This window comes from Hyalella azteca, unplaced genomic scaffold, assembly GCF_000764305.2.
Source record: "Hyalella azteca isolate HAZT.00-mixed unplaced genomic scaffold, Hazt_2.0.2 contig1311, whole genome shotgun sequence".
Classification (NCBI taxonomy): Eukaryota; Metazoa; Arthropoda; class Malacostraca; order Amphipoda; family Hyalellidae; genus Hyalella; species Hyalella azteca.
The window spans coordinates 64,735-81,119 of NW_025931632.1; the positions used below are offsets into that span (position 1 = coordinate 64,735).

Consider the following 16,385-nt stretch of genomic DNA (forward strand, 5'->3'; position numbering starts at 1 on the left):
TAAATTGCACAATGTTAAGCAAATGTTATTTATTCTAGCTGGCTCGTGTAAAAGAAAAATAATAAAATTTTGGAACCGCTTGAAATTCTACGATCCCGCGTTAGTTTTTGCAATCTTAGATAGCGAATAAAGATATCTTTGCAGGTTTTTAATACCGATCTATATTAATACGAACTAGACAAGTCTTTCAGAGATATGCCAACTACATATGAGTATGAAGAAATAATATATTGTACGGTTTAGTATGGTTGACACTTGAATCACTCAAGTTGATGATAATAATAGCATAATTTCCTAGTGTGCTAGGAAATTGTGCTGGACATTCATGTTAACACATCAAACGAGAATCCAGGTATTGCAGCAAATAACATTGTTCAAGAATGATGGACGAACTTATATTATATTTAAATAAAGTGTTTCAGAATTTATGACTGCATTAAAAAACAATCTGACTGCATTGAGAGTTGATCCAAATACATACGAATCCACATCTCTTAAAAGAGCATATTTTCAATCGATACGATCGGAATTTTAAACGAACCTTTACAAAAGTTTTTAATCTCATTCACATTTTTATTCATGAGCAATTTCAATGTCAATGGACAATTGTATATAGAGGCAGGAGTTAGTCCAGCCAATGCTGAAACAAATATCACTGGACAATGCTGAACGAAAGCACAATTCGCCAAAAAATGAATCGTAACTAAATTAAAACAATTGATTTTAAAATTTAATTACACTATATTTATTACCATTAAATCCATTAAATAATTTAGATTTAAAATGTACAGTTATGATACCATTTTAGTCATAAGGACTTGCATTGGCGTCCGACAGTGAGCTTCTCTCAGACTTGCACTCAGCAATGGGCGGTTTTCTTCCTAACACTAACGAGCGTCGAGAATTTGATGATTTATTGAACTTGAATTTCTGAACTCCCATGCGTGGACTTTTCAAGTCACAGTTGAAGTAGACCTGGCCTTCTGGAGACCTCGAGTGAGGCTCACATGTCATCATGGCTGGGATGGCCTCATCTTGTTTCACGTAGTAGGCACTGACTTCTGCGTTGTTTGAACATTGGAACGAAGTGTTATGACAGTCGCTCCTTCTGAAGTTACGAGGTCAGGAAATTGAATCTCTGCCACCAAGGCTTCTAAAGTCTCGAGCGTCCAACATCGCATGTTTGTTGGACTTCATGAGAAGAACTTCACTGGAGTTGCCGCGCGGCAAGATGGTCGCGATCGTCGAGTTAGAAGGTTGACGAACGAGAGGCGTCACCATCAGCGTGATGGATGCTCTCGGGTTGGTGTGGTTGCCACGTGATCCTTCAATCCTCTGAGACACAACTCTACCCGAGAGCTGATTTTCGTGAATGCAGCAGCAAAAGAGGTATTCGTTGTAGTATAAACGGAAGGTGCCGCTCACAAAATATAAAGCGAGCGGATTAATGCATGAGTTTATGAAAGACAAACAAAAACCAACGATCCGGAAAACATGCCAAAAAGTATTATAATCGTTCAAAGAGTCTGGGTTGAAGTAGAACCAAACTAAGAAGATGTGAATAGGGAGAAAGCAGATAGCAAAAATAAATACAAAACACAAGACGACCTTCGCCACTTTACGTCGCGTTTGCATTTGCTTTTGAATGCCTTTACCAGGCATACTGTGGGCCGACTTGATGAGGTGTCGTGACATGAGCAGGTAAAACGTGGCGATGGCGGAGAGCGGCAGAGCGTAATATACAAGCAGTTTAGTAATGACGTTAACTTTCGGGAAAAGGTAACCCATTGAAATGGGGTAGGGGGAGCACACCATGAAAGTTTCGTTTAGGTACGGAGGGTACTTGGGGAAGACGTCAACATTGGAAAAAACTGCCACTGGAGTTGCCAGCAGCACTGCCAGGACCCAGATGCTGAAGGCAGTCCACACCGTCACGCGACTTCCTGACTGGAATGAATAAACTCCATAATAATGTGAAAATGAGAAGTCATGCTAGTCGTTAGGTCACTTCTTGAAGTCAGTGTTTTCAAAATCTGCTCAGGGATTATAAAAAATATCTGCCAATGCTTTACTCTGATGGAAAAGTTGGTTGAAAGTCATGAATGATCTCGAACGTTGAAAATTGTAGAGATTAGCGAAACACTGTTCTCAGTATTTTAGTGCGCTTGATGTTCTACTATAACCCAAAATATCTGAGAGAATGAAAGCACTAACATTGATCTATCCAAGGGTTTAAAATGCCCGAAATCAGCACAATGCCATTCCATACCTTCGGCAGCGGCGAGACGATGGCCATGTATCTGTCGGCGCTGAGAGCCGTGAGGGTGAAGACGGTCACCCCCACCGACACCTCACGTACGAACTCGCTGAACTTGCAGATGACGGTGCCAAATGGCCAAGAATCCAGCACGTAGATGAACGAGACGAAGGGAACAGTGAAGAGCAGCACAAGAAGGTCGCCCAGGGCCAACGAGATGATGTACGTGTTGGGTACGCTCCGTAGACTTTTGTTGCGAGTGAACATGATCACTAGCGTTACGTTGCCTGTTAATAAAAACATCCGTTTGTATTATTTTGCTATAATTATGATACAACCTACTGCCTCACATTGCATGTACTGTCCTCACATAAATACTTAGACGAAAAATTGTTTAAAACCACTCGCTACGTTCAGTGAGAAATAATATTAAAGGGATGAAAAAAATGCCCGCGATCGTTGTCAATTCCATTTTGCGATTAAGCGATACAAATTGAAAATATTCTTGACAATCAAACCACTAAGACATATTTTTTGTAAACAGTTTACTCAACCCACCATTGATATATTTAAACAGAGGTTTAATTTTTTCATTTCTCTGATACAATTAAAATCTGTATTATAGGTAATTACTTCGGTGTTAATGTCAAAAGCCACACACCGAAAAGCCGATATTGAGTGGACACTAATTCTAACATTTTTTCAATATAATATTTACTTCAGGGATGGAGTCATGTGTATCGAGAGATCTTCACCAACGAAACTGCCAACGGAGATAATTTTTCTCGAACGAAGTTTAGAGAAATGTGGAGAACAGTTGTTGCTTATAATTTCAGACGTGACTCACCAATGATTCCGACGACGAAGATGATACCAAATATGATGGGGACGAGGAAGGCCTCAGGACGATGGTGGTACGGTTCGTCCAGGCCGAAGTCGTCGTAGATGTCGTAGTCACTATAGTGTTTGTCCGATTGGTTTACGACCAGCCGGTGGGTTGTTGGGGGCTCTTGCAGTGACATGTTGTGTCGTGAGAAACGGTACTCTACAGCCTACACACACATGTGCGTTCGCATGGCGCAACGTTTTTCCTACTTGTCAGGCAGGCTGGCTGTTCAGCGCCTACTAATTGCTGACTAGAAAATTCCTCAAATTCCTCAGCCTGCAACGACGAAGGGAGGCTTCGACATTCAGTACTCAGTACGTTCAGGGAGAGAAAATTAATTAAGAGAATTACCTAGACAGACGGCAGAAAGCTTTTGCATTCAATGCCCTGGAAGGTTATTATAAGTTCAATCGGTAAATTAGTAAAATAACGATTAATTATGCGCCGAATAAATATCCCTGAACGATTCTATTACAAAAATGGTGCTTATATGTAACAATACAACGCGGTATTACGTTTGACATGTAAAATTGATGTAAAAATGTAGCGGAAACGCTAAAAAACTTTATTAATTACACTCGCAGACTCGTGAACTTTTAAAATTATGCACCTTCACAGAATCCAAAATTCCTATAAAAAAACCTCAGAAATTGCACCGCCAAGGACTTGAATTTTTTTGTTCCCTTGATGAGTGTATACAAATAACCTCGTATCAATTTTCAAGCTTTACTCAGCCCACTTAGAGTAGCCAGTTATCATATCGTTGCCTACTTGATGTACCACGAGTTCTGTTTTATGCACTAACGCTCGGTCGGAATTCAAAACTGAAATTTTAATGTGTGAGCCAAGTACCTACAGACGAAGCCTGGCGGCTTCTTCCGCTATAAATGGAGGTACTCTTTCACCACGAGGCTCGATTAGCGTCAGATGAAGAATAGCATCTGCATACATCACCATAATTATGAGGCATCATTAGCAGCCTCGTCGCCGGGCCTCGGCTTCATGCAGCCATCTCACTTTCCTTCCGTGATGATGTTTTTGACACTCAGAAATTGGTGAACGTCATTCAAATGGTCACTTATAATTCAGTATTCGATGGAGGAATGGAAAGCTATGAAAGAAATTTGCAAAATTACATTTATTTATCAATTATTTTACCTAGTAAAAATGATGTATGATATTTTTGAGAACAGCATACCGTATAAATGGAAGAAACATGATGAGAGAACCATGAATAGTATTACTGAAACGGAATTTTTTATTGTGACTGGTTTTGTACAAGCCTAATTAAAAAATAAATTCAAAGTAATTCACGTTACCTAGTTCCATCATGCATCAAGGAATGCGACGATATATGCTTCTCCGTTCATAAGGCCTCTACTCATTTGAGAGGCCTTATGGTTTCGATGCTCAATGGAGTGAAGTCTTACACACATACTTGTACCACAATAACGTACCTGAGTCTTAGTACGCATTAATTTCGCGTTGTAAATGTCTTCGTCTCCCCAGATCTCCCGTCCAGTGTGTTCTCTTAAGAGATTCCAAGAGACAAATTACCGGGACAAAGCGTATTTCAAACGCTCCGAATTGTTGCAGCTCTTTGAGAAATTGTTGGCATCTTCTCGAGAAGCATTAGTAGAGGACGGATTCTAGCAAGGCCCACTGCAGAATTTAGCGTTAACTGAGTTTTCTTAATTACAAGTTATAGGAAATAAATTTTACGTGTGCGTTTTTTATTGACCTATCTTGATGAGCTAGGCAGCCAAGGTGTTCACCTAGCTGATGGTTCTCATTTGAAGGCTTAAATGAGTAAAAACACAGATCGGTTAATTGCATGAAGATTGCAATATGGCGACTCCATGCTGCCTGTTATAAAAATTTATTGTATTGGGACGAATTGATATTGGATAACATAATTTTAATTGGAATTCTCGAGGTATCAACAAAAACCTCTTGATTCTCGATCATTTGATAAACTATACAGCTAATTTAATACTAGAAATCCTAGTATTGTATTATATTTGAATTTCTGGAGGCTTGTCGTTGAAAAATTGTATTGCTTAATTAGCAAGACTGGAGCTGGAACGCTAACGATCTCATCGCCAGCGTGCTGCCGAGGCTAATAGTTGACATTAATTTCACGGACAGAATTCATGAAGGGCCGAGATGCGAGTAGAATTTTTCCACAGCTTACAAATTGTGAAGACATCGGAGATTTAACACCATGTACATCCCAAGACATGGGCTCTGGCGAAGCATCCATTATTTAAACTGAATTTTAAAGAATCCACTTTCATAGAAATTGCCATGCATGTTGCAAATCGCAAAGAACGATAAAATTTTCAGCTACTGAATATCTGTTGATAAAACAACACTAAAATGCTTCAAACCTCTCTAAATTATTTCCGTTACAATCTACTGCTAATTCACAATACACGATATCTGAGCAAAGATCGAAGATCTCGCCGTTCTGCAAATCTTTTTTGCACTGCAAAGCCATCTAGCTGGACAGGAATGTTAATAGTCATAAAATTAATGTTGCTCAGAAACTTGAGCAATGTTGCGCCTATAGAGAAAATCCTCCAGAATATGTCTGTTCGTAGTCATCCACGTACAGTCGTGTTACCTACAAGGTAACGCAGCACTTATTAGCGCATTTTCTCATTTATGGAAAAAATGCACTATTGTGCTCGCCATGTCGGTCCGTCCGTCCGTCTGTCTGTCTGTCCGTCTGTCCGTGACCTCAAGTTTTCGTCGACGAGAAAATGAGCTCTCTGTCTCTCACTGCAGGGAGTACTGAGTTATATTTTTAAATTATTTAGTCGATAAATGAGGTTATTATACAGTAGGTATGCTGTGCAAAGGCCTCATAAATCGAGCTGGAAGGAAGGGCTTCTGCGTTTCATCCAGATGTATGGCGGGTCTCAGCGATGAACTGCTTAATATGTGGCAGTTCCAGGTTATTTCTTATTCCCAATCTCATCGCTAGATTAAATCAGGTGTACACTTTCGTACGGATCGAGTAAAGGTTTTGTTTCAGGAGCTAATTAACTTTCATCAAATTATCGAAAGTTTTTCTAATTTCAATACATGAAGATTATGAAGATTATAATGTTCGGATAATGTACATTCGATTTGCTTGCGCTACATTAGATTTGATCGATCATAAATAACAGTTCCGTTCCAATTATTTATATTTGTTAAATGACGTTTTAGTATGGAAGTACTATTTTATGGGACTTTTTATTAGTGGGCGTCTCTAACAATGCAGAACACGTTTATAAATGGTCAGCAAGTATTCAATTAAAATACTGGTTTCAAAACGCTTTATTACGCATTTTTTGCAACAATGCATTCATTGCGTCACCTAACTGGGCCGATCGCTATCTTAAATGTAACTTGAGTTCAACTTGAAACCACGATATATCAAATACAACACAGACGAAGCGTTTAACCTCATCGCTAAAAGTTAATTATGGTGATGCTGTATCGACAACGCTTAATAATTTAAATTTATTCATAAGTAATTGCAGGTTGTTCCTGCGCGAAAACGCAAACCTTGCTTTAAACTCTCTTAAAAGGCGCATTTTCTCATTTATGGAAAAAAATGTAACTCAGTATTCACTGCAGTGAGTGACAGAGAGCGCATTTTCTCGTCGACGAAAACGTGAAGTCACGGACAGACGGACGGACATGACGAGCACAATAGCGCCATTTTTCATAAATGAGAAAATGCGCTAAAAATGCGCTATTGTGCTCATCATGTCCGTCCGTCCGTCCGTGACTTCACGGACGGACGGACGAGAAAATGCGCTCTCTGTCACTCACTGCAGTGAGCACTGATCTAGCCTTAAATTTAATTATAGGTTCCAGGCTTTGTTTTGAACACCGGGAACGAATAATTGGAGGTATCAAATTGGCAAAAATTCTTTATTTTCGATCGCACTTGTCTTGTTCAATAAATACGAGTTCGGCAGACAGAGCTCGTTACTGGTGCATTTTCGAAAGCGAACCACTTTTATCTTCAAACAACTAATCCATGGATTGATTTTCAAACAAATTTTTTATGTAATCAAATACGCATTGCAGGCATATACACTGGATTACTGTGAATCTGATTATTCAATCTTCAGTGAATTATAAATTACCATATACTAACGAACATCACGTGTTTAAATTTTACAACGGAATTTTGACTGAAAAAAAAAATAAATTTATTTATTGGCGATTTAGCCACGTTCGCATTCGTATTCTAACGATCTTGCGGAATAATTTTCAATTATTGCCATGCATGGATCAACGAAGCTAAAAATTTCGGGTCAGTAGCTCTCGTTCTCATCGAGAAAATAATATTTCTGAGAACTTGGAAGCGAATGAAATCGGATGGAAAGAATTCCCAGGCAAAGCCGGCAGTGGATTTCGTCTGACGCGGACAATGTGGTCATCGACGCTGAAAATCGACCGGAAAATGGCCTTAGCGTTACGATTGTTGCTGAAATTCAAGCCAACGGTGCGCTAGAGTTCGTAGCACTAGCGAGTGACGACAGCAATCCAAAATAGCTTCGAGACAGAGGAATGGAAACAATATTAATGCTTCGAATTTAAAAATATTAATAGTAAATGGCATCTCAAACGCTCAATTCCAAATCTTGGCTTGTGTTAGAGAGCAGACTTGATGGCCGGAAACGAGCGACCGCATTTTCAGTTTGATATTAATTTAAAATAATACCTAGCTTTCCTTTATTATCGCAGTTCAATAATATTATTTTCTGAAATTGAAAGCAAAATTAAGTAAAGCGTGGTTTCTAAGTCAAGAACAACCAACGAATTAATCAATGGCAATGCTAAGTCAAACTTTTTTTCCTGAAAAATATCGTGCAAATCTGAGCAGTCGATACAGAAAACGTCAGAAAATGATCTCAAATAATTTTTCAAAAGCAAATGCCAGTGTTAAGTGCGTCCAAAAGATCAGGCTATTGCGCCTTAAAAGTCGGAATGTTTGGGCAATTATTATAAATTATTTGATTAGCTGCTGAGATTCTCCGCAGTTTTTATTCCATCTCTGTTTTTTATTAAATATATTTTTTTATGTTTCATCTCATTTTTTTATTCCATCTCAATTGTTCATTTCTACTGTTCATTTATTCCATCCTACTGTTCATTAAGTCATAATGTATCTTTTTGCCTTTTTAACTTTCATGCAAAAATCTAGACTGTATGATCACTGGACACCGGTTGCTGCTTCAATTACTTCACGACATTGTTTGTGTTCTGTTTTAGTAAAAACAAAATTTCTTGTGAAAAAGTAAAGCAGATTTTATGTTGGCCATGTTCCTTGTCCCCTGTTTGAAATTTCATAAAGGAAGAACACTACATCGCCAATCGGTATGTTTAGGATATGTTTGATATGCATCTCCATAAAGTGTCAAAACCTTCTGTGAGAAAAATAAAAATTCGTGCGCCCAATTTGCGATCCAAAGGACCCAATTGCTCAAAAGATAGAAGGACCGTCAGTCGTCACTCAGAGCTTCAGAAGAATGTGGATGACGTGAATATTCTAAAGACCTCCTCGTAAAATCTTAACAAGTGACACGCGTCACACGGAAGCCAGGCCCTTCAGGAATGCTGTAAGTGACACTATACCGTGCCATGTGACATGTGACCCAACTGAGTAGCCTGTTTCTTCCTCAGTTTTGCGGTTCGAATGTTCCAAAGAAATATTCATCAGAAATTTCGCAGCAAAGAGCGATTTTGCGGTTCTAGTCTCGAATCAGGGTCTTGTTTGAGATGGCACAAAGTTTTTGCTCTGAAATATCAAAATTCAAATGAGACTCGCAATTTTATAACCGAATAAGGAATTAAAATTTCAATTACGGTCAAAATCATAGGCCAACTTTCTAATTAGGTTGCAGCTAATCATGCATTATGTTTTGGAACAAGTGTAAATGTCATCCCTTAAAAGGTGTATCGATTAGCAATGTATTAACTGATACGAAATTGATAAACATAAGTTGTTTCAACATCATATTTTAATTTTCATTGAATAATGCACACTAATAATAACAAATTTTGCGAAGCTGTCAAAATTTGTATATTGCAATTTAAGACATATGCGTTGAAGCAAATTGCGAAATGGAAATCTAAAAAAATATATTTCCTTCGGAACAGCAAAAAAGAGTGATTCAATCGAAATAAACTTAATTAAATTGAATGCATATGATAGTTGTGATTCGGGAATGAGAAATGTTCGTTCACATAGCCGTTGAGCATCGATATGAAGGCCCCAGTGGGGCTCAAAAATATCTGTGAGCTTTGAAGAGCTAAAGAATGAGTGAAAAATACCTTAGACCGATAACTAAATCAAGCACAATCCGTAGGAGGCGAAGGAAACTGCGTAAATCGCGGACATGAAAGATTATTTATTTTGAGCTTTCAAAGCTGGTATCGGACAGCAATCAGAGCATGCAGGTGCTGCTGAACATTTCGTAAGGTTTGAATGCGTTCGCAATTTAGGTGATCCATAGTTTGAACAATACTATGTATAAAGAAAATATACCATATAATTGTTATTTATGACATCGCATTGGCGATGCCGGACAAAACTTTGCTTCTATAACTAGTTACAACAGTTTATATTTTTTAAATAAAAGTTACAGATCATACATGAACAATTTGCCAACAAAAAAAATTATTTAAATTTAAATTTTTATGTTACCTGCTTATTTGAAGACATATTATTTAGACACGAAAAACTTCTTTCTCAAAACGTTAATATTTGTACCTTCCATTTCACCATGGAATAAGTGGAAATACTTTAGAGACTAGCTGTAATCATCAATTCCCAATTAGAATTGGTAGCAGGAGAAGTCGCCGATTGAAGCAGCAACAGTTGGTTTATAGCAGGATCGGGTACGCCTACCGCAGGGTAGAATCAGAATTCAAACCGACAGTGGCGAAAGCGGCTGATTTACAGCAAGGATTTCAACCTATCATGCAACGGCGGCGAGGACGTGTCTCAAACACTTCTTCTAACTTTAACTGGGTGGCTGAAAAATTCTCTTGTCATGTCTGATTTTCTTACAAACGGAAGTTCTTACAGTCATCAAGTCTTAGCCCATTAAATAAAACCTTAAACAAGTATCTATTCAATATATAAAACTAAATATTGCTGTAATATTATTTATTAAAAATATCTTCATTGCCGATTATTCAGTGAAATGACCTAACAGCCACTGCACTTTATATAATCAGACAATATTTACTCTAGCAAAGTAAATAGTTTGAAAAAAAAGAAATGAAGTCGAACACGTTTGTGTAGCCCAACTTTTGAAGAAAAAACAAGTGGGAATCTCTAGTTATTTAAGAAAAAGGCACGCTTCATTGATATAATTATTCAAACTCTGTAACTTTTGTGTTTTTTGCAAAACTCCTAACTTCACTCTGAAATGCGGAACTAAATTTCGTATCGAGAAAGTCGCCTCTACTGGTAAACACGGACCCAGACGGTGTCGTCAATCTGTTTGTTCTACGTCCATTGGGCTCAGCCTAATGAGATGGAGCAGCAGACCAAAGCGTAATCGCAAGAAAGACGTCAGCTGTTCCAGTTTTTTATAGCAAGATAAAGACGACGTCAATCATTTATTCGTGATGAGCAAAAGATTATGCCATTTGATCACTGCTGAGCGCTCGCGATAACACGGGAAGACCGCCATAGAATATGCATTTCTGATCTACCAACAGGAAACTGCTAGGCTCTCATGTTTTTTAGAGGCCGTTGTGGACAAGCATCGCATTCTCAACACTCATGTGCGTCAAAATCATCACGAGTCTACTTTTTCAAGAAAAATTACATTTTTAACGGAGTACGAATGTTATTTCATTTTATGTGCGCAGTAATTTTTAGGCTGGAATAATATTTAGACTGCACGTGATGAGGTTTCGCGTTTGCCTTGAAAAAGAATTAACCCAATATTTCAAATTAAATCCAATCATCCAATTTTCGCGAAGAAGCCCAGTGATCTAATTTAGCTTGAAGGCGTTACCTGTCAAGACATTCTCGTTTCTCGAGCCTGCAATTGAACATTCCAGAGAATAGAAGTCCACACATGGCACAATTATTAAGACATTTCGAGAACATTATATTTGTCAAGAATTTTTCCCGTAGTCGTTCGTGTCGACCGACACGAACAGCGGTTATGACTTTTAACAACGTAAAACAACGTAAGTATATTATTCATATATTATCTCACATATTTTTGCGATTGAATATATCATGATAAATAATTGAATCGTCATTATGCAACGAAGTCTCTAATCGCTTGATAATGCATACATAAAATTTCTGTCATCCTTATAGAATTTCTCTCTGCCTCAATTGTCGAATAAAATTTGGAGGCGCTCCAGGTTATTTCTAGAGAATGAGCCGCACAACCGCATGTATGAAACGCCTCAGAAATAAAAAAATACTGTATAGTAACCCAGGAATTGATTAATTGAGACTAGGTCTAGTGATAAAATACTACATGTCCATCACGTTGAGCAAGAAAAACAAATAACACTATTTAGAATAATTTTAATTTATACATAATTTGACCTGTAATGGCACTCTTTGGCCATGCGTTGAACAGTTACCAGTAACAGAACTAGATGCCCATGTTTAGAGCAGAAACAGCAATGTGTGCAAAACAGCCCATGCGTTGACCAGAGATGGCATTAAAGTCAAAATTATTTGAATTCAGAGATTGGCATTGCAGCAGCTCTGCGTTCAAATGCATGGAATTGTAGCAGCATCGCAAGCACACTCCTTGAAAAGTGAGCTGCTTAATTAATGACGCAAATTCAGAATATATTTTTGTATATATCACATTGTGACATGTGAGAGAATTGGTCGCGTAACGAGTTTCTCATGTATTTTCATACACAGAAGTATGACAGCTCGATCGGTTTAGATTTTCCTAAAATTTGCCGTCGCATTTCCAGTCCGCAGAGTATAAACAAAAGCTGGACTGAGGACAGTCAGGTCGAGGCTCTCCAAATTCGACTTTGAGGTTCTTCTTAATTCTGTTTACAGTATTAATCATTGTAAAACAAAAGTATGTTGTATATAACAAATTTAATACGTTGGGAATGTTGTGAATTATGTTGAGTCAACCATTGGCCAATTAACATTTAAGGCCTAAAAATAGCTTAAATGCAAAACATGCATAAATTCTTAAGCTTTAAGGCTGAGCAGAAGCATATCTTCACAAACAACCAATTTCTCTATGAAGTTGTAAGAACTTGTTTCCCAAAAGTTTTGTGATTGCGCTTTGTAAACAGGATTGTTCACTGATTCCTTTCTAATCGCCAAGTTATCTTTCAAAAAGTTGAAGAAATCACACTAAAATAGACTCCTCTGGTTAATTTTAGCTTTGTACCCCGAAAAAATTGGAAAAGTTTCAAGTGTTCTGTACTTAATTGCACCGCATGAAAGAAATAAATTAATGATTGAATCAGAATCACATTTTTATTTGAAGAATCTTTGTATCGGAAGATTAAATCTTTACCAATTACGTCTCTGCGCCCCTCCTTTCAATAAGTTACGATGCTCTGAATAGTTTCCGACATATTATTAAAAAGAATTTAAAATGTAATTTCTGTTTAAAACAAAAATAAAATCTGAATATCACTTTAAAAAAATTAAATTTACCCTAGAAAATTCTAAACATATTGAGAAGTGGTTATCTTTAGCAAATAAGAGCCAGTTGCTGTGGTATTATTTTACTTTGAAATTCAAAAAAGTTTGTATACCGCAAAAGTATACAAACAATTTTTTCATTTCTGTCAACAACTTTCATCAACGTTAATAAATATAGTTGAAAGCAAGGATCCCGGAATCTCCCAGAAGTAATCGCCCTGTTTAAAAGATAGAGCAATTTTTAACTTATATTCATTCATCGGCTTCACTTTGACGATAGATATGCTTTTAACAGACATTAAACTGAACATCATGGGAATCGTTACTAAGCAAAACTTCAGACTTTCTTATACGAACAGTAATTTAACCCGTTTCCTTGCCACTTGCTTTCTTATTCATAATGAGGAAAATTTTTGCATTCTCATATCGGATAACAGTATCCACAGTTCTCTCTTTCTGCTGCAGATAAAAATTCTAAGGTAAATTTTCTTCGACAACTTTGCGAGCGGTTCTTAAAAGGATGGAGAGGAATGAAACTGTAAAAATAAATACCATGTTATTTCACAACATTTTTCTTTGTAATGACGAACCGCATGATTTATAGCATAACCGCGCCTAGAGAAAACTGATATTCGATGGCTGAAAGGAACTCGAAAGCAAAAGCAAGTGTCTGAGAGTCACGAGTGAAGGACTGCAACCGGCGAAGCGCCTGACTTCTCCTCGCGCAGGCGAACAGTGAACTGCCGCTGGACTGCATCCTGCGTAGGAATACGGTAGGATCCAACAGCTGTCGCAACATTTCACCGAAAATTTGCACCGAATTTTATTTTTACAAATTCAATTCATGTCCTACAATTGGCCTTTGTCTTTTGAAGGCCCGCATAGAAACGTAAATACACTCTTGAACAGCAAGCGTAAATGAGGCTGCACATTATTTATAACCTAAACTACAGAGGCTGATGATTCTTTATAGCCTAGCTTAGACAATGAATTATGGTGCTTCATAATTTTGCGTCCAGTAAGCAATATTAAATTCTGGGACCAATTAAGGAATCAAGGCTGCATTCTGTGCGGTTTACAGAATTTAGCTGCAGTTGATCTATTAGGAAAATGTTTCGTTCCATTAGGAATAGGCTCCATCTTTCTATAGCGAGTATGTAACAGTTTTGCGAATAAAATGCTGGCGGATGATTGGTTGTTCGGCATGTCTTGCTCAGATCATTGATGAGCATTTCTCATGCATCTCATTTAACTTTGCATGATTGTTAACTCGTTCTCGATGGAATCTGCATGACCCAGCTAGCTTTCTCGCTAGTATCGCTCTGATTTTCGACACTCATTATGGTCATGATTGGCTCGCTACATGTACCATGATTGGCTACATATACATACCATGATTGGCTCGCTTCTATCCTCTTAACTGGAAATTAATTTATATGGCCATCAAATTAAGGAAGTGGAAAAATATTAAATCCCGAGAATTTTATGCTCAGACTTCCATAAATATCCCATTAAATAAAGTCACAAATGGAAAAGATTGTAAACTGATTACAAATAAATTGATAGGAGCGTGGGCACAATACACTGTAACGATCGTTTGTTTTCTATGGCCTTGAAACGGTAAGTTCCCAAGTTATTCCAATCAGTCTTCATTTCGAACAATCAATTTAAAAAAATTTCAACAAACATCGTAAATGTTTCAGCTCACGACGATCTTCCGTATACAATATTCTCTTACTATCATTATGCAAATGCGCTTCTGACGCACGGAACAAGCTAGCGCTTCTTTAGGGATGGAATTTTGAAGATCTGAAGCGTTGCAAATTGCCAGCTATCAATCACAAGGGCTTGGAGGTGCAAGCCATACTTTATGTGCTGTCATAGATTGATGGTAGACCTTGGATATTCAACTCTGCTGCTTAGTTTTCTGGACAAAGATAAAAAGCTATTGAGTTTGATTGATTATCCGACATATAGGTAATAACCATGCTCTCTTGACTCGTTTTCCCTACTAGTGGTGTGAAGGCAGAATGAATGATATTAATTAATTTCTTAAAATTATCTAAGCATTATTCCAGAAAATTTTCTATAGGAATATATTCCTTGTTTTAGGTTAACAAGCATTCAATTATATTATAGGTGTTGTTGAATTTGTATGAAGCATTCAATTCAATTTTGAAGTTTAACGAAGAAAAATGTAAGTGCAGACTTTCAGTTGATTGACAAAAGAATGTGAAAATAATGGCACCCTCCCTTAAAATAAAAAATTAACAAATTTATTTTTTTTTATGCAGAGCTCCTTAAACTTAGGAGGTTTCAAACGAAAATCTAGAGCATCCATGAAACTAAACGAAATTAAACTGATTTTCATTCTAATTACATCTGAGATCTATTTTTATTATATTTTTCAGAACACTTCATTGGACAATGTTGATCATTTTTTTCTATTTCTTGTTTAGTTTGAAACGGTATAAGTAATCGCGAAGAGCATGTGACCAAATCCGTTTGACTTCTCCACCTTCAAATTAGATGGAAAATAAAAATTAAGTTCCAGTCATAGGAACAGTGTTGAAAATTTTTATTGCAATGCATTCCAGTCTATATTGCTTTCTTTCACATGTAATCTGCTTATAAACTCGAAAGCTTCATCGAAAAACGCCCGCGTTAGTGCGAAAAAATTATGGATGAGATGAATTTGCCTGCATTTGAAAAAATTTCGTAAGCAATGCTCGCGGGTTTCAGGGAAGTACTAAGGAAAGTTGACGAATATAAACGCGAGATCATAGGCATGAAGCCATTAATACTTGGCAGCTCATCTTTCAAATGTAGCTTGCATTTTATTTTCTCTACGACTCTCAATGTCTTTCAGGCAGCGTCATGTAACACAGAGGTATCTTGAAGCGCTTGCGTATAATTGTGGCTTTTAGTTTCTAGCTAAGGAAACTTGAGCAGTTCGTTTCTTCGTGCACATCTTAATGACCGCAATGTAATGCCATCTTGATCACTTCAAAGGGGGGACTCGGAGAACGATGAGGTAATATAATTTATATTCAAAATATATTTTTGTTCATGTGTAGTTCACGAGAGGCGAAACTACTTTCATTAGCGCTTGTTATAGTTGCAAACTTATTCAAAAATTCAATGTTAGCCAAGGTTATAAACCTTTCTTCAAGAGAGTGTCGAAAAATGTAAAAATTATGAAAGTATTAACAATATTTGGTAAAAAGAGCATATTCTTGCATTATACATTTCCTAAATTCATATTTATCTTATATGAAAGAATTCTTTTCAACTGAGGTGAAATGATGAAAAAGTGCAGATGTTTAACAGAATCTTTCAATTTACATCATATATACGTCAAAATTTAAGCCATTAATTCTAAAGGAATAAATTCAATCACATATTTTACTCACACGCATTTATTAGTGACTAGGATGTGCATCCCTTTGAAACGAAGAACACAAAACATAATATTAATAAATTTGTACACTTAAACGTACAGATAGTCAACTCCTTAGTTCAATCCTATAATCACTATGAAAAATAAACAATTTTCTTGTTTTATT

The 16,385-nt window shown here is 37.1% G+C and overlaps 1 protein-coding gene across 1 annotated transcript; it reads right to left on the bottom strand.

Annotated features, from left to right (window-relative positions):
- Window positions 1–793: 793 nt before the first annotated feature.
- LOC108677140 (neuropeptide CCHamide-1 receptor) lies at window positions 794–3,279 on the bottom strand. Its single transcript, XM_018165297.2, has 3 exons — window positions 3,105–3,279; window positions 2,270–2,544; window positions 794–1,947 (listed from the first exon to the last, which is right to left on the bottom strand). The coding sequence occupies exons 1-3, from the start codon at window positions 3,277–3,279 to the stop codon at window positions 1,123–1,125; spliced, it is 1,275 nt and encodes a 424-aa protein (XP_018020786.1). The 3' UTR covers window positions 794–1,122.
- Between the last annotated feature and the right edge of the window lie 13,106 nt (window positions 3,280–16,385).

What these genes read in the sequence shown, in the direction of transcription:
- LOC108677140 (XM_018165297.2), bottom strand. Translation starts at nt 3,279, where the DNA reads ATGTCACTGCAAGAGCCCCCAACAACCCACCGGCTGGTCGTAAACCAA. An exon ending in CTTCGTCGTCGGAATCATTG is followed by an intron (nt 2,545 to 3,104) that starts GTGAGTCACGTC and finishes TTTTATTAACAG; the next exon opens with GCAACGTAACGCTAGTGATC. An exon ending in TCGTCTCGCCGCTGCCGAAG is followed by an intron (nt 1,948 to 2,269) that starts GTATGGAATGGC and finishes TATTCATTCCAG; the next exon opens with TCAGGAAGTCGCGTGACGGT.